The sequence below is a fragment of the Aethalodelphis obliquidens genome, unplaced genomic scaffold (assembly GCF_003676395.1).
Source record: "Aethalodelphis obliquidens isolate GAN/ISIS:26980383/991018 unplaced genomic scaffold, ASM367639v1 scaffold8, whole genome shotgun sequence".
NCBI lineage: Eukaryota > Metazoa > Chordata > Mammalia > Artiodactyla > Delphinidae > Aethalodelphis > Aethalodelphis obliquidens.
Window position 1 is genome coordinate 4,432,169 of NW_020837952.1, and position 27,833 is coordinate 4,460,001.

Here is a 27,833-nt window from a genome sequence, read left to right on the forward strand (position 1 = left end):
CTGCTTATTGTCTCACTGAACTGTAACATCCTTTGGAGCAGTTTTATTCTCCGTTGTACCCAAAACGCCAACAACAGTGCCTGACACATGGTAAGCGCTCAATGAAATTTTTCATTGAATTAACTACTATCTATGATAAAAATATAGCATTAGCTAGAGGAAGCGTGGATGGCACTCGGCTGTGAAATCCTAAGGGCCTGAGTTTGACTTAATTTAGTCAGTAAAATGAAGGCTTAAAAGAGGTAAAAGCCCGTGGCAAGTAAGCGTTCAATATTTGTTACTTATTCCTTCTAAACATGCCCAATTAAAACCATCCTTAAGCAGAATACTGGGTTTGTTTTGCTTTAACAAAAAGCAATTTACAAAGAAACTCAAAATCTTCCCTTTCAGGAAACCAATTGTGGCACGCCCATTCTGAGTTCCAGCCAGCTGCCATTCGGTGCCAGAGAGGTGGAACCTGCAAGCGCGGCCTCGCCCCTTCCGCACCGGCCGGAAGTCTGCGGATCAGGAGACCCCGCCCCGGGCTCAGACCCTGCCCCTCGTCCGCGCGTAGCCCTACGTAAAGCGGGGTTTCGCGACAGCCCAGGCCCCACCCCTTTGGCCACATGTCGCGCAGGTCTTCCCGTCGGACGCCGCGCCACCTCCTCGCGCTGCTTTACGAACCCAGAGCAGCGCCGCCCCGCCTCCTGTGTCCCTCCTCGCCTCCCCGCCCCCTCCCAGTTTTGCGTCTCCTAGCCCGACGCGCTCGCTATAATCACGTGACTGCCCCATCCGGGTCTTTTGCGTTCTCTCTCCCTCTCCCAACATGGCGGCCTCAGGTGAGTGAGCGGCCGAGCGCGGCCAAGGACCGGGGTCCGAAGCGACTCACCGACCCTGATCCATTGGTTCTCTGGAGTCGGGGGATGGGCGGCACCGCTTCCCTTCGGATTTTGGGGCTGCGGCAGGCTGGCGGCTAGGCCATGTGAGGTTATCGCCTCGGGATGTTTGGGGGGAGGGGAAGGACACCTTCCCCTCCCCCTCACACCCTTTTCACCCCGTATGCGCGAGGTTGGACTTGGGAGCAATGGTGGACTCTGGCTTGACTTGGAGTGAGGAGGAGGCGCAGAAAGAGCCGCGGGAGACGTGAGGCCTTCGCATAGACGTGAAGCACTGTGTCCGCGTGAAGGCGTGCTGGAGGGAAAGAGGCGGTTGGCGCGCGGACGGGTGCACACTAGACCAGGTCTCAGAGGCGCGAGGCCTTTGCGGACGGGAGTGGGGGCAGGGAATAAAGGGGGGGCAGTTAGAACGCGAGCGCGAGTCGGTGGAGGGGCGGGGGAAGGCGGCGGTGCGCGTGCGCGGTAGAAGAGACGAGGGTAGTGGAGACGGGCGCTCCTTAAAAGCACGCGCGAGAGCCCAGATGGGAAGGTTTACGCACCTGTGTTGCTTTCTTTTTAGGTCCTTCCACTTTCTGACCTTCCCCTGTTAGAGTGTGACCCGGCCCTTATATTTTTACAAGGGTAAATGTGTTAGGTTTGGAGGTTGAAGTTACTGGAGTTAGATGGGGATGGGGAACCCGGTGTGGGGCGCCCACGTGTTGGAGGAGAGAAACAGGGTGGAGACCTACATTTCTTCTAGGCTGTTTTATTCAGTCAACATTTTTACTGAGTGTGAGCTATATACGTGCCAGGCACGATTCTAGGTATTGGAGATATAATGGTGAGCAAGATCTGATCCCTTGACAACTTCCATTTTGATTTTGGTCGAGTTTTGATAGCCCCAGTGGTCGAGTTGGGCTTTTTTTTTTTTTGGAAGATATTTGCACAACTGCTTGGGGGTGCTTTTAGAATATTAGTGGTTAGAGTTGATTTCTTTGACTTTGGGAGAGGGAATATCACTGACATGCAAGTCTACTTGCATTTCTGATGGACTTAGTGAGCTGTGCCAACATTTCGTAGCAGTAATTTTAGTTTGGCAGATATGGTCTCTTTTCCCTGGCATGACCCTGCATTCTACAAAACATTTATTGAACAACTGTTATCTCCGGACACTCATTTCTCACCACGGATTTCTCTCCACTGTTACATAGAGATGTATGTCTTTGAGGAAATTGAGGTGCATTTGAACATAATACCTTTTATTAGTGTAGCGCTTGACGTGGACCTAGCAATTTTGTATGTTGTATAATTTGATGTTCTGTGAGATAACATAGGCAGATGTTGGTGTCTCCCATCTGAGGAAGATGAAATGATTCGTTCAGGTCACACTGCGTGCTGATGGCAGAGTAAGGTCGATATCTTTGAAACTTCTCACTCTTCTCTATTATCAACTTGCAACTAACAAGGTTGGCGTCCATGTCATCCTAAGTTTGGGATGCTGCCCAAGAGCTTCATCTGAACTACTTATTTGGCCTGAATCTGCCATCCTGATGGCTTAGTGTCATAATCTAGAGAAAAGCCTGTATTCCCTTTCTCAAAACTTGTGTGGAATTTTTAGAGGTGGAAGACACCACTAACAATCTGTCCTTCATTTTACAGAATTGAGTGAAATCCAGACTGATTAAACTGGATGTACTTAGTGAGGTCTCTTCCTGTTCTTCCACTTTACCTGCCTGGAAGCCCTCATCTCATTTCATTGGGTTCCATGAATCTTTAGCTTGTGTAGTATGTGTAAGTTACACTTATGCTAGTATCGAGGTGCAAGTTTGCATCTGACAGTCTGCCCTTGAGAAACTATCAAATTTCTTTCCCCACTTTGAATCCTTTCCCATTGCATTGACTTGGTTGCGTGACCAGTATTCCCACATGACTGTATTAATGAGTCCATAAAATTAGTGTATTTTCAGTATACTTCTTGAGGGTGCCTGGTGTCTTGTTGAAAAAACAGATCTTACATTTTCTTAGTGAAAATACATGATAAAACTTCATAGGCCTCTTTTACTGTTAAGTGAGACCCAAAAATTCTTTGCAGTAATACCAGTATCTAGTGTGACCCATTATTGAACTTCAAGAACAGGAGGTGTCCCAGAGCTGACTATTGAATCTACTCTCCTTACCTATGGGGGATCAAATGTATTTGATATGGGTTAACAGTTTTTGAGACTAGACTGCTTTGAGATTGTAAATAGTGTATCTATGCCCACACAAGGCCTTTCATTTGCATAACACTTTCCAGAATTATATGTATCATCTTGATTATTTTTTATGGGGTGAGGATAGTGTCCAATGGTTGTTTTCATACAATTCTGACCCTTATGGTGAAAAATAGTTTCAGTGGTTGCTATTATATGCTGTTCACATATTACCTATTTTCATATCCCTTCCTGTATCATGTTTGTTATTCTGGGAGTAAGATACCCAGATTCAGAAGGCCAAGGTTAAAACTCCTTATGAAAATTCAAGTACAAATACAGAGAGAAGTACCAAGGTAAAACATATTTCTAAGTAATGTCACTTTTTTAAAAATGTATATATTTTTATACAGCTTTGAGGTATGTCACATACCATGTATAGCTTGAGATAGGATACCCTACTACATTGTATTTGTCTCAAAACATCCTAGAATTTGTTTTCCTGATCATGGGGGAAAGAGTTAACTTAAGGATTTGGGGTTTGTTTGTTTGTTTTTTAACTGCTTGTTTGTAATTAAGTATATGTATGTACATTTGTAAGTGCACACACCAAAGTCAGTTTCTTAGGTTTGTAATGGATATTGCTGTGGTCCTAATGGTAGGAAAATGCCCAAAGCAAGAAGTTATTCTTGAATTTTTATAGCTCCTCTCTTACAGAAAAGCTGCAAGTACTTTGTGTAGTGATCTATCTGCATGATGTTGTATTGGACACTTATTTTATATATTTTATGTAAGTGATCAAATTGAGTAGTGTGGAGAGGTAAGGAAAAGACAGTGTGGCATTTTCCTCAGATTGTGTCAAGATGAAGAAGTTGGACAGAGAAGAGAGGTCCCATAACAACTGAACATAGGAGTCAAGGTGGTGGAGCTTATTGGTCCTGACTTAGACTTTATTCTCTACTCTGCTAAACAGTAGCATAGTAAAGGTTGAAGCCTCTCAACATCATGATACTGTACTGCATTGTATGAAATATCTTTTTGTGCTGGGCTCTAATCAGATTAGTTCAGTTCTAGGCACTCTGGTATTTGAGTAGATTGCATTTGTACAGTATTGTTTCTTTAAGGAAATATTTGTTGATTGTTAACTAGCTTTTAATTCTGGAGACTGGCAGGATTCACTTCCCAGAAAGAAACACCTTTCCCATTAGCAGTCATTTCTCTTCTCCCCTCACCAGCCATTAATCTTACTGGGTTTTTGTATTTACTTATCCTGGACGTTTCATATAAATGGAATCATATGGTGGGTGGACTTTTGTTCCTAGCTTCTTTCTCTTAGCATGTTTCAGGGTTCATCCATCCATATTGTAGGATGTATGGATACTCGTTCCTTTTTATTGACAATTCCGTTGTGTGGACATCTACAATTTATTTATCTATTCATCAGTTGGTGGGCATTTGGATTGTTTCCAGTTTTTTGCCTATTATGAATAATGCTGTGATTTTGTACGGGCTTTTATGACACTTTCTGACTGACTTAGTCTTTTTTTTTTTTTTAGTAAGTTTACTTATTTATTTGTTTTTGTCTGCATTGGGTCTTCGTTGCTGCACGTGGGCTTTCTCTAGTTGCGGTGAGCGGGGTCTGCTCTTCTTTGTGGTGCACGGGCTTCTCAATGCAGTGGCTTCTCTTGTTGCGGAGCACAGGCTCTAGGTGCGCAGGCTTCAGTAGTTTTGGCTCGTGAGCTCTAAAGTGCAGGCTCAGTAGTTGTGGCGCACGGGCTTAGCTGCCCCGCGGCAGCTAAGGATCTTCCGGGACCAGGGATCGAACCCATGTCCCCTGCGTTGATTGGCAGGCGGATTCTTAACCACTGTGCCACCAGGGAAGCCCTCCTAGTCTGTAGTTGCTAACACATTCAGAAGACTTGATAACCCTGTAAAGTAAGTGGGACTTAGTCTGGCAAGATCTAAAATTAAGAAACTGAATTTTTGACAACTTATCTGAATGTTAAGAGCTATGTGAATTCTCCTTCCTAAATAAGAGATACTAGTTTAAGAAAGATGGAGAAGTAGGGCTGCATTGTACAACAAATAAGCTTTATTGATTAAAGTACTTTAAGGTGTCTTCTGTTTTGTTTAAGGAAAACAGCACTTCCACAGATTTTATCACTCCAGTGTCTGTCAGTTCGTGCTTTTATTACTAATACAATGGAGGTAACAGGACAACATTCTGAGAAAAATAAAGGAAGCATTTTTACTTGCTACAGCCTGATAGTCCTGAAGACTTGGTTGAATGTGGTCACTTTTCTGCTGATGTGCTTTATATAGGGCTAACGTTTCCTTTTGTTTGTCTACTTATTTATTGATATGAAATTACCACTTAGAGCAGTGGTGCTCAATCATGGGCAGTTTTGTCTCACCCATCCCAGAGGACATTTGGCAATGTCTGGAGACATTTTTGTCACAGTGGGGTGGAGGGTTTGCTACTGACATCTAAGTCGAGACTGGAGATGCTGTTAAATATCATACAATGGACGGGACACCCCATCGCCCCCCAACACAGAATTACCCAACCTCAAATGTCAGTGATGCAGAAATTGAGAAACAAAGAGTTAAGTTGATCAGTTGTAGTATTTATTTTTATATGTCATAACAAAGCTTGTTTTTTTAATTAAGAAGACGGTAATTGTAAGATCTTTTCTTTAACCTAGATGAGTATATAAAGACCTTCACAAGAACCTAGTACTTAGTGAATAAATTACAATTGTAATGAGACAAGCAGGCAGTTAGAGGATTTAAGAAAATTTCTGGGACATATGGTTTTTTTTCCTCTTAGTCCATGTGGATTTGGTCCTAAATAATTGGAGTGTGTTTTGTTTACCAGGTGGTTGGTTTAACTTTAACCAATTCACATAAGATTTAAAGAAAACTAAGAGTTGGACCAGTTCAATCATTGTATCAAGGGATTGATACCCCTAGAGCATTAAATGATGCTTTACTTATAAAGAAGAGACATTGTTGAAATCCTAAACATGGAATGGACCTAGATATTGAAGGAGCAAAGCACAAGGAGGATTTAGATAACATTGTTTCTCGGTTACTGAAATAAAATACAGTGGAACAAACATTTAGGTTTATTCATTTTACTTTTTAAAGACTTGTTCCTTTAAATCTGCTTATATTGTGATTGAGTCAATGCTGCTGCTAGATTTAAAGAAACGGAAGTTAGGGATCTTGTGGAAGAATTTTAGCCTGTCTTTAATTGAAGACTGTCCATCATCCCACAGTGATTCTCAGCCAGAAGTTTTTGGAGGGGCCAGTCACAGAATCAGGGGAGAGGGAGATGTATGATTTGAAAAGACATTCTAAAACAGTGCTTTAATATTTTTCTTTGTCATGATATTTATTATTTTGAAATTTCAAATAACATTAAAGGAGAGTGTGAGACTTGTTTGTCAAGAGTCAAGGGGTAAAAGTTGAGAAACTCTGATTTAGAAAATTGATGTAAGCCAGAATCAGACCAAAGGGCAGGTTAATTCCAGACTGTGCTGTTTTGGTATTAGATTCATATATAAAACAAAGGGAAAAGGGATCCCTCAGTCAAACTCTTACTATTCTTATGTTGGACTTGACCTCATTGTATGACTGACCACCAATTCTATTTTTATTTTCTCAGTGACCAGACAGATCATGATACTACCTTAAGCCCCATGAAGGTAAAGATCTCTAGCTAGCATCATACTAGTCCCAGACACTTATTTTTAAATTGGACAACTAAAATAAGCCTATACATTATAAGCGTTCTACCACAGAGGTATGCTTTATGTCTTATTCAAATTAAAATTTCCCCTAGGCCTTTGCATATGAGCTAGGAGCAATATCAGTGCTATAGGACTTAAACTTTGCATAGCTGCTTTCTTTCAAAGCATGTAATAGATCCAAAATATAACCTGGTGATCATAAATTATAGTTTTGGAGCAGGGTTAGTGTTAAGTCACTTGAGAGAGACATGGAAACTTCACGTTCAAGACCATCTTTCCTCTGTATAATTACAGCCAAGTTTGTCTGGTTTGCACATTGAGACCATAATCTCAGTGTGCAAAATGAGGTCAAGTCCAACATAAGAATAATAAGAGTTTGATTGAGGTATACCTTTTCCCTTTGTTTTATATATGAATTTAATTCATATTGTGTCCAGAATGTTCATAACATTCGTAGCAAGCAGGTCTTTAGTTCCTGAAAATGGTATTTTAAAGGAAAGGCAGGTACCAGGTGAGAGAACAATCTTCATTCAGTTAAGCAAATGGTGCATCGAGTTACAGATTCTTCATCCTCTTGGATGGAAAATTTGTTGAGAATTGGAACATGGAGGAGGAACTCATCATTATAAAAGCCATGAAAATGATCTTTGTTAACAGCAGAGCTGCTTGTTTTTTGTCTTAATTATGTCACAGCTGTTCTCAGGGGCCAGTTTTAGAACTTCAGTTAGTCCTTTCAACTCTTCTGCGTTAGCTGCTGGTGGGTGCCATCTCAGAAGTTCTGAGGGCTGGAGAGTTAAAGAGCCAAGGTCAGGCCACTAAGTGGAGCCATTTAGAGATTCCTAAAGATTTCATAACCATGGGAAACATTTAAATTGTTGGTTCTTAGGGATTTCCTATGTTTTCCCTTTAGTATAATATCTTCATATGTGGTATTAAGGTAGGGAAGGAGATTTTTTTTTTTTTTTTTTCCTAGAGGGCAGAGAAATCAAGCTGTGTATATGAGTCTTACAATTTGAACACTTTCAAATGACAGTGAGTACATTTGCCCTGGTTGTGATAACCTGCCATAGAACTAATAACAAGCTTCTTAGGGGCTGGGGCTCCCATGGGAAGAGCCCTAGACTTGGTATCCAAAACCTTAGGTTTAATTCTAGCTCTGCCATCTAATATCACTGTAACTTTAGGATGGTCATTTAACCTCTCTGAGACTTGGTTTCCTTCTCTGTAAATTGATAGTAATGATTCCTTCCTCATGTGATTATTTTACGAGTATCAAACAATTCTCCAAAGTGTCATACAGAATATATTATTAGGGATAGGGATTTTGTTTTATTTCTTTGTGTCCCAGGAGCAATAAATGTAGTAACCTACAAAAATCTCAAATGCTACACAAGTGAATATAGTAGGAAATAAAAGGTTGCTGCCCCCACCTCAGTTTTACTCCCAGAGTAAGTTTGAAAACCCTTCTAGACCCCTTTGCATCCGTATGCATAATGTATATTTAAACAACAGGGACTTACATAGGGGCTTCCCTGGTGGCGCAGTGGTTAAGAATCCACCTGCCAATGCAGGGGACACGGGTTCGAGCCCTGGTCCAGGAACATCCCACACGCCACAGAGCAACTAAGTCCATGCACCACAACTACTGAGCCTGTGCTCTAGAGCCTGTGCGCCCCAACTCCTGAACCCTCATGCCACAACTACTGAAGTCTGCACACCTAGGGCCTGTGCTCCACAACAAGAGAAGCCACTGCAATGAGAAGCCCGCGCACTGCAACAAAGAGTAGCCCCTGCTCGCTGCAACTAGAGAAAGCCTGCGCGCAGCAACGAAGACCCAATGCAGCCAAAAATAAATAAAATAAATAAAAAAATTTTTTAAAAGAAAGGGGGACTCACATAATATGTATTCTGTAACTTTTTATTTTTCGCATCTCCGACTTCCTGTGCCAGTACATTGTGCTTTCTCCTTTATATCTGCATGGAATTCTTTCACAGAAATGTACCACAATCTGAACCTTTGATGGGCATTTATTGTTGCTTTCTTTATAAATACATTTAACAATAGTGCATTGTACAACTCTGTAAATACCCAAGTATTGATGAATAATCTTTCTCTGGCCCTTTTAAAATAGCAAAAAAGAAGAATAAGAAGGGGAAGACTATCTCCCTAACAGACTTCCTGGCTGAGGATGGAGGGACTGGTGGAGGAAGCACCTATGTCCCCAAACCAGTCAGCTGGGCTGATGAAACAGATGACCTAGAAGGAGATGGTAACTTTTCTTTTGTTTTCCGTCGTGTTTGGAATTTCCATTACCTTCTAGACAAAATCTGTTCCACAATAATTGTTCTCACGGGTAATTTGGAAGGAATTTAACTAATTTTGTAGAACCTATGTTTATGTATTTTGTAGAATCTTAGGTTTAGGCTCTAAGAGTTTGTGATAGGGGCTAAAGTGGTGATTCAAGAGAGCTCAGTGCTAATTCTGGCTATTGTAGTAACAGGGCTTTCTCAGCGTACTATCCTTTTAAGCCTTATTTTCTTCATTTGTAAAGTAAGGACTAGATTATTTCATTTTAGGTCTGAAATTCTGTGATGTCCTCATAAAGTAATATGCAGTATTAACCTATACGGTCTTTATACTCAAGAGTCAAGGAATAATTTGTTCTAAGAGCTATTAGTATGAAGTCAGGGCGTCCCTGGGTAAACAGAACTGGTCTGAGGAAAAGGAATAGGACGAGGAATTATGGTGGGAAAATGCAGAAGAGTCATTGGGGTATCATTTGAATTTGTGCCTTCAAGGAATAGCCAGGAACAGGTAGGAGCTATAAGATCATTGGGTATGACGTAAATCTGATCACCCATCATTTTTCTCTAAAAGCTTTAATTGCAAACAGAAGAATACTTTTTCTTTTGTGACCTGTTTTTGTAACAAGAAATTTCATCTAGATCATGTTTTCCATAAGTGTTGATACCTGAAGTACAAATTCATGGGCAGTGCAGTAGGGACAGTATCTCCTAGCTCCACTAAGATTACCATCCTACTACACTACCATCTGTGTGACCTTGGGCAAGTTACAAAACCTTCCTGAAATCTTAGTTTCCTTTTCTGTAAAATGGGAAACAAACTCACATGATTATTACAAAGGTGAGTTGGGATATAATGAATACGAAGTACCTGGCACACGGTAACATTCCATAAATAGTGATTGATATTCTCTCATTTCTCTGCTGCATAAGGAATAAGTTATGATTCTGTTAACAAAAGCCTGGGCCTTGAAAGGCCTTGAAATACTTAGAAACAAAGAGGCAGTAAATAGTACTGAGTCTTTGCATTGCTATCTGATTCTGACATTTCAGAAGCATTTTGTCTGTAAAGGGTCCTTATTGCTGAACCCCCCTACCCTTTTTATCTGTTTATTTCCTGATATAGCTTATTTAATACTTGGCGCTTAGCATATGTCCTCTTATTCTACAGCGGCAGTAAGGGAAGTTTCTTCTAATTTCTTATGTCTACTTTTCTATCCTAGTTTCAACCACTTGGCATAGTAATGATGATGACGTGTATAGGGCACCTCCAATTGACCGTTCCATCCTGCCCACTGCTCCACGGGCTGCTCGGGAACCCAATATCGACCGGAGCCGTCTTCCCAAATCACCACCCTACACTGCTTTTCTAGGGAACCTGCCCTATGATGTGACAGAAGACTCCATTAAGGAATTCTTTAGAGGATTAAATGTAAGTGTAAAGGTTTTAGGCAATTAACTAGATATGGAGGGTACTGTATGGGTAGTGAATGTCTCTGAATTTCTGTGTTGAGAAAGGATCTGAGGTTATGTCTATACTTGGAAGAAACAGGTATGTAATTTAGTGTTGTTTAGGCCCTTTGGCTGAGAATGTTCTCATCCAAAACCAGTTGGACAGTCTTATCAGCAAATTTAATACCTTATTGATATAGAGAGAATCTCTCAAAAATATATATCCCTTCTCTATGAAATTTAAAGGTGACATACCCAGTTAAACATTGGAAAGTGGAAGAAAGTTTCTCTGAACTCAGCTGTTCTGTTCTTGACATTCAGGCTTATATCAAAATTACATTTTAATTTTTTATATGAATACGTTTAACTGAGCAGATGTGTAGTTTTTATTAACAGAGTCTGTTCACATATAATAGGATTCACAGACTTGCTTAAAAAGCTTAAGGCAGGATGTTTGAAAACACCTAGAAGTTTCCAGAAAGACGAAAAAGTGAGTGTGAGGTGCTAAGAATCCTTTTTCTAAACTTTGATGACAAAATACTTAGGATTTCAAAAATGGAAGAATGAGTAATAATTTCCAATTCTATTCGGTTTTTCTCCAGAGTCTTTGCTGAAGAGAAGACATTAAAAACTAGGTTTCTTCTAAGAATCTGCTCCCTCTTTCACTTTTTTATTTTGGCTGCGTTGGGTCTTCATTGCGGCATGTGGGCTTCTCTAGTTGTGGGCTCCAGAGTGCTTGGGCTGTCTAGTTTGCGGCTCGCAGGCCTAGTTGCCCCACGGTACCTGGGATCTTAGTTTCCCAACCAGGAATCAAACCCACGTCCCCTAAATTGGAAGATGGATTCTTAACCACTGGACCACCAGGGGAGTCCCTCCCTCGTTCGCTTTTTTTTTTTATTATTATGAATACAGCAGGTTCTTATTAGTTATGTTTTATACATATTAGTGTATATATGTCAACCCTCCTTCGCTTTTGCTATGTTGGTTGACTTCTTTACTAGGTCCTGTTCTCTGCAATGGGCCATCAACTTCTGTAGCTGGCTTTTCTTGTGTGATTATTTTTGATAACAACTTACAAACTTTACTCTCTGTTTAATTATGTAGTACATCTAGAAGCATGGCCTGTTTTGGATTCCTCTCTAGTAGCCTCTTTCTTCCGTAGAGTGTTGAATAATCTCTGGCCTGTTCAGGCTTTTCACCTTTATGCTCTAGAATTGGTCTGTAGCTACTTCCTTTTATTTTATTCCCTTTTTATTTTGTTCCTTTTCCTGCTCTCCTCATAAGTTGAGTTAAACTAGAATTTAAAAGCGACTGTGACAAAATCTATATCTCAGGAGCCCAGAATAAAGTGTCAAATCAGTGATGCAAAAGATAGCTTGAATATATGCAAAATATTGGAGAAATGAAGAAATAAGTAAAAAGAGTAAGAAAACAGACATAAAAAGTGAAAAGTACAATTCAGTGGTTTACCATCTCAGAATTCGGCAGAAGGGGTAAGTATGGTGAGGGTTTACAATCCAGTGTTTGATTCAGCCAAGCTATTAATAATGAAGACAGTAAGTAATGTTTCTCAGGTAAGTCAGCTTGCCAAAAAATATACTGCCCAGAAAATTTTTTGGCAAAAACTGAGTCAAATTTCTGAGAGACAAAAATTGGAAATAAACTAATTGTGGAACACAGGCAGTTCCTCTTAATTGAAAAACAACTAAAAACTAGAAATGTAGAATGAAGCAGAAGTCAGGGGTACAAGGAATACACTGAACTCCTTAGTTTTTTAAAGGTTATATTCATATTGTTCAAATTGAAAAGGTTTAACGGTATACGATGAAGTCTCTCTCGTATCCCTCTGTACCGGTTTTCATCCGGGAGACAGCCAGGTTCTTGGGTATTCTTCCGAGAAATCCACTGCGCACACAATGGTAAAAAAAGACGATGATAAGTGAACAAGAGCGTTGAATTCGGAAATACTTTTTGTTTCTTTCCTCCTTAGATCAGTGCAGTGCGTTTACCACGTGAACCCAGCAATCCTGAGAGGTTGAAAGGCTTTGGTTATGCTGAGTTTGAGGACCTGGATTCCTTGTTCACTGCCCTGAGCCTCAATGAAGAGGTAAATAAACTAAGGGTGGGAGGTGAGGGCTGGGAGCTAACAACTCTTGTGTTTATCAAACTGATAGTTTTTAGGCCAGGCCAATAGCTGTTTCGAAGGTTCCCATAGTACCTACAAAGAAAAGCCTGGATTATTTATCAGTATACCGGTTAACACTCAACATCTAGCACGTCACACCTCCCTTCTGCAAGTTCAGCAGGGCCTAGTAATTCAGGAATGTGTTTAGGTGGGAAATTGTGAAGAAATCCACCACGAAGTCCTTAATAAAATCTCACGTTAGTTTACGCACAGCTTTGCCTCAGCTCTGTGGCTTTGCTTCTTCAAAATAACATGACCGGATCAAGGCAAATAGAAAAATCATGTTATTTTAGTATTTAAAGACGTTACCTCATTTTCAGGGAAGTAATTTTTTATTTTTAAGAGGGCTCTCCTGGGAATCTGTTACAGGAGAATGACAGTGAACATTCAGTCCTGCTTTGTAACATTGCCCATAGATATTTTTTAATCCAGACACTAGAGGTTCTGTGGGGAGAGGAGATTTAGCTGTTGTTAATACATGAGGGGGGATGGAGATTAAATCTAATTGAAATACAGTTATTTGAGTGGTTGGTGCCAGGTAGGGGTTCCTAGGCTAGCCAGAGCAGGATATTGAAACGTTTAGTTACTTGCTAGTGATGGAAGTTTCTAATCCAAGAACTGCTTTCTTCTCTCTAGTGAGTGACTTTAGAAATCAAACTGATTATATATCGCAAGAAAAAAGGCTGTTTTTTTTTCTCTTTTAATTCCAGAAACATCTCATTGTTCGTTGAGAAGGTAATTTCCAATGCCATTTGTGCCGTAATTCTATGGTCCATGTCTGCCATTGGACGTGATTGAAAGCAGCTCCTCTTAAAATATTTTTCCTATCTCATAACTTGAGTACCACCATGATAATCTGAAGCAGATGTCAAATAGGAATAAAATTCATGTATTTAGTTAAATATATGAAAAGCAAAAGTTGTTGGAAAGTTTTTCTTCTCAGGTCATTTTAGGTTTTAGTAACATTACTAACTTTTACCTCTCAGTCTGAATAAGAAAAAGAATACCATACAATTGTTATTATCTGAAGTTTGCTGAATTGACTGTTAAATAGTGTTGTCATGGTCCAGACTTGGGAGTTAGTTTGTATTTAGAGATATCATCATAGTGGTATTTAATATAATTCCAGGTGTTCTTAACTAAATTTCATTGTTATCCTTCTTCAACTGTAGATTCTACTATGAAATGAGAAAAATATCATCAGTAGAAATAATTGGGTTCAAAGTATATAAATAGTGATGTGGGAAAGGGAAATCAGAGGGTATCCTGGAGGAACTGATTTATCGTAAGGTAATACTGAGTGAAAGAAGTTGAGATTATAAACAGACCATGCTTTATGCAACTTTGCTGGTGCATAGTAGGGACTCTATAAATGTTTGAATGTATAATTGCCCTGGACCCAAATAATACCTTTTATTTAGCTAGTTGTCTAGAAATGTTTTTAATTTATTACATGTGACAAATTGCCTGTGATAGTTAAAAAGTTAAATCTATTCTGTGAGGTTTGACTTTATAAAAATAGTAAGACAATTGCCCTGACATTCATTTAAGCCCAACTTAAATGGTAATTCTAAGGGGTTATTTTATATTCAAGTCTTTATAAAGGATTCTTTAGCCAACAAATTGTAGTGTTGGCTAGATTACAGTGTTCTTCCTTTATCTTCCTTCCCCCAGTGCTTCTGCTATGCCCAGACGTTCAAGGTCACTCATGGGATTTGTGCATAATGGGGCAAAAGGTTGGTTAATATGGTCCTATGCTCTCAGTCTCTAGGTAACAGGAGAATTCGAGTGGACGTTGCTGATCAAGCACAGGATAAAGGTAGGAAAGATGATTGAATGTTTTGTTTTGTCACGGTCCTGGGAAGACAAAGCAGAGGTGCCCTTCCCCAGAAACTTGTAGTAGAGGCAGATAGTGGGGGCCACCTTAACCTTGAGCAGTAGTTCTTGACTGAGGATGGTTTTGCTTCACAGGGCATATTTGTCAATTTTGGGAGACATTTGGGTTGTCACAACTGTGGGGAGGGCTCCTAACGTCTAATAGCATCCAGGGACTATCCTATAATGCGTGTGACAGCCGCCCCAACAAAGAATTGTCCAGCCCAAAATGTTGGTAGTGTTGAGACTGAGAAACCCTGATTGACCTAGATGAACGTTAAATATATACTAAATAGATTACGTACTTAGCAGCACACTGGACACAAGAGGAGCCTGATTCATGTATATTTCAGGGGGTTCCTGGCCTATCTTTAAAAAATTTTAAGATGCCTATCCAGAAGATGAGACAGGTAAGCATTAAACCAGTAGGAATAAATGTGAGGAAGGGAGTCACTTGGTTGAGTTGGAGAGTACACTTATGGGGCCTGGGGCGACTTCGTGATGACGCTGTGGGGTAAGCAAGAAGTGCAGTATGTGGGGGCAGGAGGGGGCCTCTGTGCATATGAGAAATAGCTGGCAAAAGTTTTTGTGAGCTAACCTGTGTTTTTTCATTTTATATATCTGTAGACAGGGATGATCGTTCTTTTGGCCGCGATAGAAATCGGGATTCTGACAAAACAGATACAGACTGGAGGGCCCGTCCTGCTACAGACAGCTTTGATGACTACCCACCTAGAAGAGGTGATGATAGCTTTGGAGACAGTAAGTTCATTTTTATCTAGTTAGTTTCTTGTGTATTCTGGGGGGTTGTTTTGTAATAGGACAAATGTGTTAATGTAGATGATCACCATAGCAGATAAAGAGGAGGGTAGCAGTAGATGCAGAAAAAAAATTTAAGATGCCTTTTAAAATAACAGAAAATTCATTACCTTCAAAAATACTAAATGTCTACCACGTGCCAGATACTTTTGTAAGCTCAGGATACAGCAGTGAACAAAACAGACAAAAATACTGTCTTTGTTGGACATTATTTATACCAAGCGAGAGAAACAATATGCAAATAAAATGTAATTTAGAGAAGGGGAGTAGAGAATGTCATGGGGTAGGAGCTGGGATAAACTTTTACACACACCACCTAAATCCAATAAAAGCTTTTGTAAAACGTTTGTGGAGAAAATGCTACAACTTTATTGAAATACATGAAGAAAGACTCAACACTGTCATTTCTTTTTTTAATGGAAAGGACCTTCTGTTGAGTAAAGAAATGACTAAGTGGGCTTCCCTGGTGGCGCAGTGGTTGAGAGTCCGCCTGCCGATGCAGGGAACACGGGTTCGTACCCTGGTCCGGGAAGATCCCACATACCGCGGAGCGGCTGGGCCCATAAGCCATGGCCGCTGAGCCTGCGCTTCCGGATCCTGTGCTCCGCAACGGGAGAGGCCACAACAGTGAGAGGCCGGCGTAACGCAAAAAAAAAAAAAAGAAATGACTAAGTAGTGGTTTGTCTATATAATAGAATATTTGATAGCATAACATACATGTGATGACAAGGATAAAATTCAAGACCTGTTTTGTTTGGCCACGCCAAGCCTCTTGTGGAGTCTTAGTGTCGTCCCCCTGTCCGTCTGCATCCCCCCTGCCCTGGTCCGGGGATCAAACCCTTGCCCCTGCACTGGAAGCGCGGAGTCTTAACCTCTGGACCACCAGGGAAGTCCCTTAATTTTTAAAATTTAAACTACCTGCGGATGAATGTTCACGTAGACAAAGTGATGTCCTTTGCAAAATGAAACCATTGTTTTAAAAGGAAGCTGTCATAAAACTAAGATACTTCTTAGGCCTACTCACAATTAAACTCAAAATGTCTTTTAAGTTTTTTTGTTTTGTTTTTTAATTGGTTCATGTTTAGACATTGAGGGTTTTTTTTTTCCATATAAAAATCTGGGTTTCTGACATGTCACCTGAAGCTAAATAGCATGCAACGATTTTAATATTATAAACAACAATCCAAAGAACCTTCTTATATGTATATCTGTATAATGTGTCCAGTTACTTGCTCAGGTTAAATTCCTAGAAGTTAAATTGCTGGCCCAGAGGGTATACATGTTTTTTAAATCTTTTAGTATATAGTTCCGAAACAACTTTCAAGGCCTTTGAACTATTTTTAACTCAGCAGAGTAGGAATTGACTTATTGTGCTAAACTTTGCCACTACAAGATGTATCATTTATTTTAACCTTTCCATTTGGGCAGTAGAAAACAATGTCCTGTTTTAGTTTCTGTTACTTAAGCAGTAACAGGTAATTAACCAGTTGTCATATGTTACATATATTTTTCTTATTTTGTTTGCCTCTCAGATTTGTGGTATGTGTATTGTTTTTCTGTGCTAAACTTTTTGTTTGCCGGGCCACGTGGCTTGCGGCATCTTACTTCCCCTATCAGGGATGGAACCCAGGCCCCCTGCAGTGGAAGCACGAAGTCCTAACCACTGGACCACCAGGAAATTCCCTCCATGCTAAACTTTTTAAGTAGTCTTTGGTTCTTTGGTATCAGGCATGAAAGATTCCAACTATATTTTCTTCTGGTGCTTTGTGCTTACATTTTTAGTATTCACATCTTTAATCCTGGAAGTTCATTATGGGATATAAAGTAGTCCCCGCGCCCCCTCATCTGTGGGGATACATTCCAAGAACCCTCCTGGATGCCTGAAACCTCAGATATTACTGAACCCTATGTTTTATGCTATGTTTTTTCCTATACATAACAGTATACTGTAATAAAAGTTACATGAATCTGATCTCTCTCTCTCAAAATATCTTACTGTCCTATACTGTACAGCGTGGATATGCTGGACAAAGGGATGATTCACATCCCGGGCAGGTTGGAGGGAGACGGCACGAGATTTCATCATGCTACTCAGAACAGCACGCAATTTAAAACTTAACGAATTGTGTATTTCTGGAATTTTTCATTTAAAATTTTTGGACTGGTTGACCACAGGTAACTGAAATGTCAAAAAGTGAAACCACACATAAGGCAGTACTACTGTATAGAGATTTTTCTCTCCCCTAACTCCCTCCTAAATTGTTAGCCCAGCAACATTTATTGAATTAGTGGAGAACTTTTTAAAATAAATACCAAGGAAACTTTAATTCAATACAAATTCTTCTACCTTGGATATAATGCGATTTTTTTTTTAAAATAAAAACAGACACAGCAGTGAATATGAAGTCATGAAAACAAACTGACCTAATGGGCTATGTTTGTTCTTATCAGTATGTGTCAAAGAAAAAGGAATGACGATACCTGTCTCTGCTCTCTAGAGTATCGAGATCGTTACGATTCAGACCGATATCGTGATGGGTATCGGGACAGTTACCGTGATGGCCCACGCCGGGACATGGATCGATACGGGGGCCGAGATCGCTATGATGACCGAGGCAGCAGAGACTATGATAGAGGTCGTTGTAAAACACAATTAAGTTAAATTGCTTTCTTTTAAGAACTCCTTTCTTGCCTTCTCCCTTCCAGTGTGATGATCACAATTTGGGATATGTTTACAGGCTACGATTCCAGGATAGGCAGTGGCAGAAGAGCATTTGGTAGTGGGTACCGTAGGGATGATGACTACAGAGGAGGCGGGGACCGCTATGAAGACAGATACGAAAGACGAGATGACCGGTCATGGAGCTCCAGAGACGATTACTCTCGGGATGATTATAGGCGAGATGATAGAGGTAATCATTTGCTTTTGCTTACTTAATGGGGCATTACCGCTAGAGGAACTGGTTGGGAATTTTTCAGTTATGTTTCAGATCCCTTAAGTGGGCACAGATAGAACCTACACATAGTAAAGGTTGCATTGGAACATAATGGAAAGAGCATCAGATAAAAATGGACATAATGGAAATAAAGTCTAGTTCTAACCTGTTTTAGCATATAGATTTTTTCAGTTAAAATTTAATTGGGGCTTCCCTGGTGGCTCAGTGGTTGAGAGTCTGCCTGCCGATGCAGGGGACACGGGTTCGTGCCCCGATCTGGGAGGATCCCACATGCCACGGAGCGGCTAGGCCCGTGAGCCATGGCCGTTGAGCCTGTGCGTCCAGAGCCTGTGCTCTGCAACGGGAGAGGCCACAGCAGGGAGACGCCCGCGTACCAAAAAAAAAAAAAAAAATTTATATTGTATAAACAAAGGAAAAAACATTTGCCAGACATTCTTATAGTATGATCTCACTTGAAATAGGCTGTTTTAGCCCCATTTTTCAAGTGAAGGAATGAGACTCAAACATGGTCTCATAGCCAGTAATTGGTTGGCACTGTGGGTTAAAAACCAGGTGTTGCTTATTTCAATGCCATTGATACCAAGTAGTTGATACTCATTAATTAATGGTGAGATGTCAGTGTACCTATTCTAAAATTATGCCCCTGATATTGTATCATTTATATAAAACATACAGTGTGTTACAACTCTGACCTCTCAAAAATTATTATAAATGGCCACCATTTGTTGTTCTGACTTGAGTGATGTCATTTTATGTATGTATGTATGTATGTATGTATTTATTGGTTGCAACGGGTGTTCGTTGCTGTGCACGGGCTTTCTCTAGTTGCGTCGAGCGGGGGTTACTCTTCCTTGCGGTGCGTGGGTGTCTCATTGCAGTGGCTTTTTTTTTTTTTAATTTATTTTTGGCTGTGTTGGGTCTTGGTTGCTGCACACGGGATTTCTCCAGTTGTGGCGAGCAGGGCTCCTCTTCATTGCGGTGCGCGGGTGTCTCATTGTGGCTTCTCTTGTTGCGGAGCACGGGCTCTAGGAGCACAGGCTTCAGTAGTTGCGGTGCACAGGCTCAGTAGTTGTGGCACACGGGCTTAGTTGCTCTGTGGCATGTGGGATCTTCCTGGACCAGGGCTCAAACCCGTGTCCTCTTCATTGGCAGGTGGATTCTTAACCACTGTGCCACCAGAGAAGTCCCTAAAATTTATTCTTAAAAGCATTGATGATATCTGTTTCCTCTATTTCCATGCAAGAAACCTGGAAATAATAGCTAACATTTATTGAGCGTTTATGCTGCACCAACAATGAGCTGAGTGCTCATACAGGTATTATTTAAGTATTCTATGTGGTAGATGTACAGTTATCGTCTTCCCTTTACTTGTGAGAAAAGTCGAGGCTCAGATGTAGTCTTCATTGACTACTGACCTTTGCCTCTCATGCCATTTCTTGCCTCCCCCAATGGCTGTACACCTGATTTCCAGCCCCCCTTCCCCCCGATGATCAAACCCCCAACTCCTTCTAAGATCTGCCCCCCTTGTCCTCAGGGTCACTGCCACTACCTCTGTTCAGACTTCATTGCTATGCCCACGTTACTAACATTTCCCTGCCTCACTCCATTTTCACGTTGGCCCAAGTAGTCTTTCTGAAACGATATCTAATTAGGTTATTCTCCTCCTTCTAAAACTGTATCTTGTCTCTTCATGGCCTGAAAGATATCCCTTTGTACCTCTGACGTACAAGGGCCTTCACTGCTGTACCTCTTCAGTGTTGTCTCCATCCCTTCCACAAAAATTGCCCAACCATCATATTCCGGACATTAGCATGGTATCTGAAATATAGGTGTTCTAGTTATTTGTTGAGTAGGTAAACAAAATTACCAAAGGAAGAAGGAGACATTGTGTACCATAGTGGGAGGAGCAGTGGAGTTGCTTCAATAACGTGGATTTCATTCTTTGGTCCACCAGGTGTTAGCTGTGTGACTTCAATGAGTGCCTCTTTCTGACCCCAGTTGTACCCTATTCACATAGGTAATGGGCTCTTCGCAGGGTTATACAGATGAAAAATGTATCTCGGAAGTTATATAAACTACCAACTTAAAACCCTTGTAGAAAATTTAAATCTTGTTAAACGATACCCTCTTTGTTTGCAGTTGCATAGATATGTAGTAAAAGACCAAAGACGCATAAGAATGATAGATACCAAATTCAGCATACTAGTTATGAGAAGACAGCGCAGCACTAAGCATGTTATCGGGAGGCTTCAGTGGTTTTTGTGGTGTCAGGTGGTTGATGTACACAGGCTTTCTTTATATCTTTTATGTATTTTGTGTCTGAAATACTTAGAATAAACACTGATTTTGAGAAATACAATATCCTTGAAGCACTCAGGTTTATCTTGAAATATTCTGACAACTTGGATCCAGGAAGAAGTCAGACTCCCTTACAGTTTATATTCTAATGTTCGGTGTTGCATGCTTTGCCCTATGAATCACCATCAAATTTATATTCTACCCAGAGATAAGAATATAAGAACTAGAGCCTTCCGCATCGTACTGTTACAAGTTTGTCTTAACCTACTGAAGCAATCCATCTTCCAGACCACATTTTTTAACAAGATACTTTTCATCCAATATCTTATAGTCAAAAAATTTCCCCCAGATAATAGTAATCATGATAAATGCTTAATTTACCATTGAAATTTTTACTATTTTTAGTCTTTCCCTCAGTCTGGTACTGCATCATAGATGTGGTAGTGGAAAGATTAATTGGACTTGGCTCTTTGGGCCACCCATTTTTAAATGATCTCCCTTTTTACCTTTGCTGGATTGGCTAGGCCACTCACTAATCTGAATCCCAAAAAGCATTTCGTTAAGAGGTATGTCTGGAAATCTGGCTTTCAGCCATCGGCTTCTGATGATTTTCAAAAACTATTACTTAGACTTTCATTTAACTTAGGTCCCCCCCAAAGACCCAAACTGAACCTAAAGCCTCGGAGTACTCCTAAGGAAGATGATTCCTCTGCTAGCACATCCCAGTCCAGTCGAGCAGCCTCTATCTTTGGAGGGGCAAAGCCTGTTGACACAGCTGCTAGAGAACGAGAAGTAGAAGAGCGGCTACAGAAGGAACAGGAGAAACTGCAGCGTCAGCTGGATGAGCCAAAACTAGAACGACGGCCTCGGGAGAGGTGAGGTTGTCTTGTATTACGGATTTCACATCCATGAATCCAGTGATTCTTTTTTTTTTTAATCCTGAGTCTTTATTTTAACATTTATTTATTTTATTTATTTGACTGTGCCGGGTCGTAGTTGCAGCACACAAACTCTTATTCGTGGCATATGGGATCGAATTCCCTGACCAGGGATGGAACCTGGGCCCCCTGCATTGGGAGTGCAGAGTCTTAGCCACTGGACCACCAGGGGAGTCCCCAATCCAGTGATTCTTAATGGGGGGCTTACATCCCCACGGGGCACTTGGAAAATTCATGTGGGTGTTACTGGTTGTCACTTACTAGCATTAGTGTGTGTGGGGTGGGGCTGCTAGGTGGTCTGCAGCGTGTGGGAAAGTTTCTTTACCCGATGAAGAGTTGTTGTTTATCCCTCATGATTTTCGAAAGGCCTCCTGGGCCCTGGTGGTACTTTAATACAAGAGTCTGCAAATTGTGGCCTGTACCTGTTTTTATAAATAAAGTTTATCTGGCCCTTTAAGAAAAAATTTGCCAAACCCTGCTTTATTGTGTAGAGTAAAACTCCACCATAGTGAGGTGAATGGATTTACCTCTTTTCAAGTTATTAGGGATGGAGTAGACAAAATGTTTTCACTGATACTAAGTGTAGGCTGTAAATTATTTTCCAGTTATTTTTATTTGTGTGTATGTTGGTTATATTATCTGTTATTTCAGGATAGTGTAAAGGAGTGTTTATTATTAAAAAGATGGCATGACATCCAATAGGGTAGACACCTCCTATAATACGCTGAAAAGCTAGGCCTGGTTTTGAGCAATTTGCGGAATTGTGTTACCACTAAGGGAGGGCAGAGTCGTAGATTATGTAGGTTATGTAAAAGCAGAAATCCTCTTTGGATTTCTTTCGGTTAGCAGCAGCATATATGGATCTTTCTGTAAAAGTGAAGTGGCATAAAGGAAACTTTGGAAAAGCAGGGGATACCTGTATTTAGAACCAAAGAATGCTAATGTCTGCTGCTTTCAAACGGTTTGCGCAAAAGAGACAGGTGCATGCACCCACACGTAAATAAAGCCAGCACGATAAAATATTAATAAGCGATAGTTCCTGAGGGGTCGGCATGGGTCCAAGGTGGCCTTCACTGAGCTGGACATGATGTATTTTGTCAAATCTCTTTTATACAGACACCCAAGCTGGCGAAGTGAAGAAACTCAGGAACGATCGAGGACAGGAAGTGAGTCATCACAAACGGGGACCTCATCCACATCTGGCAGAAGTAAGTCAGACCAGGGTGGGTATCTTATTATTGCCCTTTTCCATAACCTGTCCATAACCAAATTATGCAGAGATTTTGGAGTACTAGCATAGATTGACCTGACTTTCACATCTGCTTTGAACAGTCTGAGAGATGTGCACCAGAAGAGACTTTTGCTACGGGTGTGTGTGCACTTGCGCATTGAGCCTCTATGCGGAAGTTGATCAGTGGTCCCTCGAGTTACAATTTCATTGTAGGTCCCCTTCACACACATATGTGTATCCTTCTTCAAGTACCAACGTTCTAACATGGAGAATACAGAAAGATGATAATCCTAAAATAAAGAATTCTCATTCCTAGGAGAGGTCAGATAGCTATCCTTGGAGTGTCATTATTTTTCCTGTTTCTCTTGCATCAGTAAAACATTTTCGCCAGAGGACATTTGGAAACCAGTTTGGGGATAATTGGGAATCAAATTCAGCAGGTCTGTATTTAAGAATAATGATGGAGGGGCTTCCCTGGTGGCGCAGTGGTTGAGAGTCCGCCTGCCGATGCAGGAGACACGGGTTTGTGCCCCGGTCCGGGAAGATCCCACGTGCCGCGGAGCAGCTAGGCCCGTGAGCCATGGCCGCTGAGCCTGCGCATCCAGAGCCTGTGCTCCGCAACGGGAGAGGCCACAACAGTGAGAGGCCCGCGTACCACAAAAAAAAAAAAGAAAGAAAAAGAATAACGATGAAAAGCAGTAAACTCGGATGTGGACCGTTTGCCACTCTGTGGAGGTCTTAATAGATTGTTGTCCAATAAGCCCTTTTCTCCTGATGCTTTGACCTTCCCATTCTGACTTCACAGATGCACGAAGGAGAGAGAGTGAGAAGTCTCTAGAAAATGAAACACCCAATAAAGAGGAAGACTGTCAGTCTCCAACTTCTAAGCCTCCCAAACCTGAACAGCCTCTAAAGGTAATGCCAGCCCCTCCACCAAAGGAGAATGCTTGGGTGAAGCGAAGTTCTAACCCTCCTGCTCGATCTCAGAGCTCAGACACAGAGCAGCAGTCCCCTACAAGGTGAGTCAGCTTGGAAACATAGCAGTTGGTTGGCTATAGACTCTTCAGTGCTGTGCTATCATGGTGGAAGGTGCCCTGTGGGGTACTGGCCTTATGGCATCTGATAAGTTCTGCCATCTTTGCTGTCATAGTTCAAATTCTGTGGTGTGCCGGTGGTTCAGTTTTCTGGAGTTTTGATAGCTGGTTAACATCACTTTGGTGACTCAGTCTGCACTCACTATAAATCGGAACCCGCCAATGCCACATTCTGGCAGTACAGCCTTGGGGGTCACATCACTTCCCTAAGTTTTAGGATTCTCATTTGTAAAGTAGAGGGATAAGATTAACCTAGCATGACTATAATAATTCTAAAGGACATGACATTTGGTCAAGTTCACATAATTGCTTTCATTGTTGCTTTCCCATATTTTAATGTTTCACAGCATTAAATATGTATTTTTGGTTCTCTGTAAAACTTCACTTGAAGTAGAAGTTTCTCATCTGTTCCTTCCCTAAGATAGCTGATGGATGTGATTACATGTTTTCCTTCTAGTGGTGGAGGGAAAGTAGTTCCAGCTCAACCATCTGAGGAAGGACCAGTAAGGAAAGGTAAGGCCAAGAGGGGAATAGGTTATTCGCCCAGATAGAGGCCTAGATAAAAAAGTCCCCATAGAGGAGTCACAAAATACTGAATATCATTGTATTTTGCACCCATTTTTTTGTGTTAAAGGTTCTTTGATTGTCTGCCTTTTCTTTCCAGTAGAGGGCAGGAGCAGCCTCTTTGGAGAAAACATAGAGCCCTGCCCTTTCCCGGTAGAACATTTCTTTGAAAGGGAAAAAAAAAGAATCGGAAGGAAATTGACATGCTCAGTCCAGATTAGAGAAATGTTGCCATCTGCAAGGCCAAGGTCACTACACAGCATCATAGTCCTTATTTCCACTTTGCTTTTTATGATGGCATAACCCCACGGTGGAATTTTTTAGTGGATCTTGTTTGCGGTGTGTGTGTGTGTCTGTGTCTGATAATAGAAGGGAAGAAGGGCTTAGGAAGGAAATCTGGATTGGGGGTAGTTTTCATTTCCCTCAGTACATATGGGCACACTTCTCTTCAGCTTAAGGGAAACCTGGGAGAGGAAGAGTGTCTATTTTACTGACTTCCATTTATTTTTGTGTCTCCACTCAAGCAGATGAAAATAAAGTAGATGGGGTGAGTGCCCCAAAAGGCCAAAGTGGAAATTCCAGCCGTGGTCCAGGAGATGGAGGGAACAAAGACCTCTGGAAGGAGTCAGATAGGTACGTGTGTTCCCTCCTCACTTGTAATCTTTGATATGATGCTAGATACCTGTGTCTTTGTATGAGAAAGTTCTTGGTTCTCCAAGCCTTGCCAGATCTCCCACTGTGAACCCATTGAAGTCAACCAATATAGTCAGTTACAATTCTGAGAATCTAGATTACAAAATGTCTAGATAGCCAGAACTGTTGATTGGAGGTGCCTATTCAGTACGTCAGAACTGCTTGTGAGTATCGGGAGAGTCCTCTCCTAAAGTTGTTCATGTCTCTGCAGGAAAGATGGCAAAAAGGATCAAGACTCCAGATCTGCACCTGAGCCAAAGAAAGCTGAAGATCCAGCCTCTGTGAGTGTCAAAGACTCGCCCTCAACTTCTTGTAGCTTACTTTTGCCATTGAAATCCTGTACATTTGGGGCTGCAAACAGAGTGGTTGGAAATAGGCATTGCTGCTTGTTCTTATCGATCGTGTCTATTACAGAAGTTCAGTTCTGCAAGCAAGTATGCTGCTCTTGCCGTTGATGGTGAAGATGAAAATGAGGGAGAAGATTACACCGAATAGACCTCTGCATTCTGTGCTTTCTCCTAGTCTCTCACCACCCGGGAACATTCGAGAGCAAATCAAACCTCTATCCAGACAAGATAAAATAAAACTCACCATCTCCTGGATACCTTTCTTAACTTTTTTTTTAAAAAAAAAAGAAACAAAATGAAATTCTTTTGCATGCTGCTGCAGCCTTTAAAATATTGAACTAACTGGAGACTCACCAATGTAGCCAGAGAGAGGCGTACAGCTTTTAATGCTGTAAGTTTAAAGTTGTGGTGCATTTTTATGACACGTGCAGTTGCCTGTGTGATTAGTGCCTAGGGGCCTCCGTTTAGCAAGATGGCAGTGATAGTGATGCAGTGTCTGGAATCTAGTTGGGCAGTAGGCAGGTATAAGGAAGAGTGTGAGGTTTCTACCTTTAATTCTTATCCCGTTGTGGCACACATGAATTAGCAAACAGTATCTGAATAAACTCTCCATTCTTGGCAAGGTAGGTTTAGTCTCTGATGTTGTTTTAGTCTCCAGGAGGCTGCCAGCCCCACCTCTTATTTAATTCTGAGTTACTGGGGCCAGCCTAAGGGGGAGTTCCTTCATTTGTGCCCCCCAGGGGGGTAGGTGGGAGTGAGTCTACAGGCCACTGAAGAATAGGACTGTTTGGTGACCAAAGTAAATGGGGAAATCGTGATTTGAAAAGAAGCTTGGGGATTTGATGAATTATTTTGCACCAGTAACAGGGAAAATGGTATGACCTCCAGTAAACACATAATCGTTTACCTCCTGGAGCAGGAAGCACTTAGGGGTTGTGGGAATTCCCAGGTCTTTTATGTGTCCTGGTTTCACCCTTTCTTAAACCCTGTCCCTTCTGAAAGTTCAAATATATCCACATTCTGTTGAAATCTTGGAGCTTTAAAAATTTAGACTCTTGTCATCATCTTATGTTCATCTTTCCTGTTAACCTTCCTACAGGCAGCTTCTGCTTAAGTCACATACTTGACCTCCTAAGCATTCTCTAGAGCCCCTGGGAGCTGTCCAATGAGGAATCATCACTGCTTTTTCTCAAGCAAATCTTGCCTCCTTCATGTTTTGACACTCCTTCCCTCCAGCCATTCGTGCTCCTGCTGCTTTGACCCCTTTTACACCTCAGAAAAGAATTACCAGTCTTAGGTGGTGAGCGAGGGTGGTTAAATTGGGAGCCTTTCTTACAACCTTGATTGGGGTTTGAGGGGCTTTTTAAAAAACAAAAGTTTCCTTCTCTCCAAGTGAAATCCCACACCAATGTTTGGATTTATAATGTGGCCTAGACCAATGTGTGTTTTTTTTTGGTTCTGTTTTTTTAGCATCCCCTTGAGAGAATAAATGATAATGGAGAAGAACAATTTCACAAGGTCCTGGCTTCTCTTGCAACACAGTAGCTTTACTTGCCTGCTTTTATGTGCACCTTGGTACTGTCAGCTCAACAGATGGTGTCCTTACAGGCAGTATTGGTACCTGCAGAGGAAAGACACCTTGGTCTCTTCTCGCATCAGTCCTAGGTTAGACCCTTTACAGCCGTGCAGGGGTGCTGGTTTATGAGTGCTGCAGCAGTGAGCATAACGAATCATTTACCCAGTGGACATAAAAGACATACCAAGTGAAGTAACTTTAAATAATTGGCTTGGAGTGGGTAGTAGCTAGGAAGTGGCTTTTAGAGATACCCAAGGTTGAGAGGGTATTTTTTTTTAACCATTTGCTATAGATGATGAAAAAGTAGGGTTTGCCCTCTTCATGTCTGCTTCCAAATAGATGTGTCCAAAAAAGCTGTTTTTTCCCCCATTCCTCTACCCTGCCACCCTGTTAAAACAAACAGGGATTTATGACCCGCTCCTCAATACATGTAAAATTTGTACAAAAATATCTTCTATGAAAATGATTTGTAATCTGTAGACTTAATACCTGGGAGATGTCTTGAGATGTAAAATCCCATCCTTTAGGTTGTGGGGTTTTTTGTTTTCTCCAAATAAATCTGATCTTTAAAGTTCACTTTAATGCTTAAGTGTCTTGGCGTGCATGCCTCATGCTGTGTTTTTTATTCCATTCCCTATTGATAGTCTGCTCTACACACACACACACACACACACACACACACACACACACACACACACA

At 41.2% G+C, this 27,833-nt stretch overlaps 1 protein-coding gene across 4 annotated transcripts; it reads left to right on the top strand.

Annotated features, from left to right (window-relative positions):
* Nucleotides 1–732: 732 nt before the first annotated feature.
* Nucleotides 733–27,716, top strand: EIF4B (eukaryotic translation initiation factor 4B). 4 transcript variants are annotated; one of them, XM_027106391.1, is made up of 15 exons: nt 733–818; nt 8,934–9,071; nt 10,329–10,537; nt 12,548–12,664; nt 14,507–14,561; nt 15,245–15,379; nt 17,935–18,072; nt 18,175–18,348; nt 21,338–21,566; nt 22,746–22,852; nt 23,666–23,879; nt 24,412–24,467; nt 25,046–25,151; nt 25,423–25,492; nt 25,626–27,716. In XM_027106391.1, exons 1-15 carry the CDS (start codon nt 806–808, stop codon nt 25,704–25,706), a joined length of 1,842 nt encoding a protein of 613 aa, XP_026962192.1. In that variant the 5' UTR covers nt 733–805; the 3' UTR covers nt 25,707–27,716. The 4 variants fall into 4 exon arrangements, with proteins under 4 accessions (XP_026962192.1, XP_026962191.1, XP_026962193.1 ...); XM_027106390.1 differs by having other exon boundaries at nt 734–818; nt 25,043–25,151; XM_027106392.1 differs by having other exon boundaries at nt 736–818; nt 22,746–22,837; nt 25,043–25,151.
* The last annotated feature ends 117 nt before the right edge of the window (nt 27,717–27,833 follow it).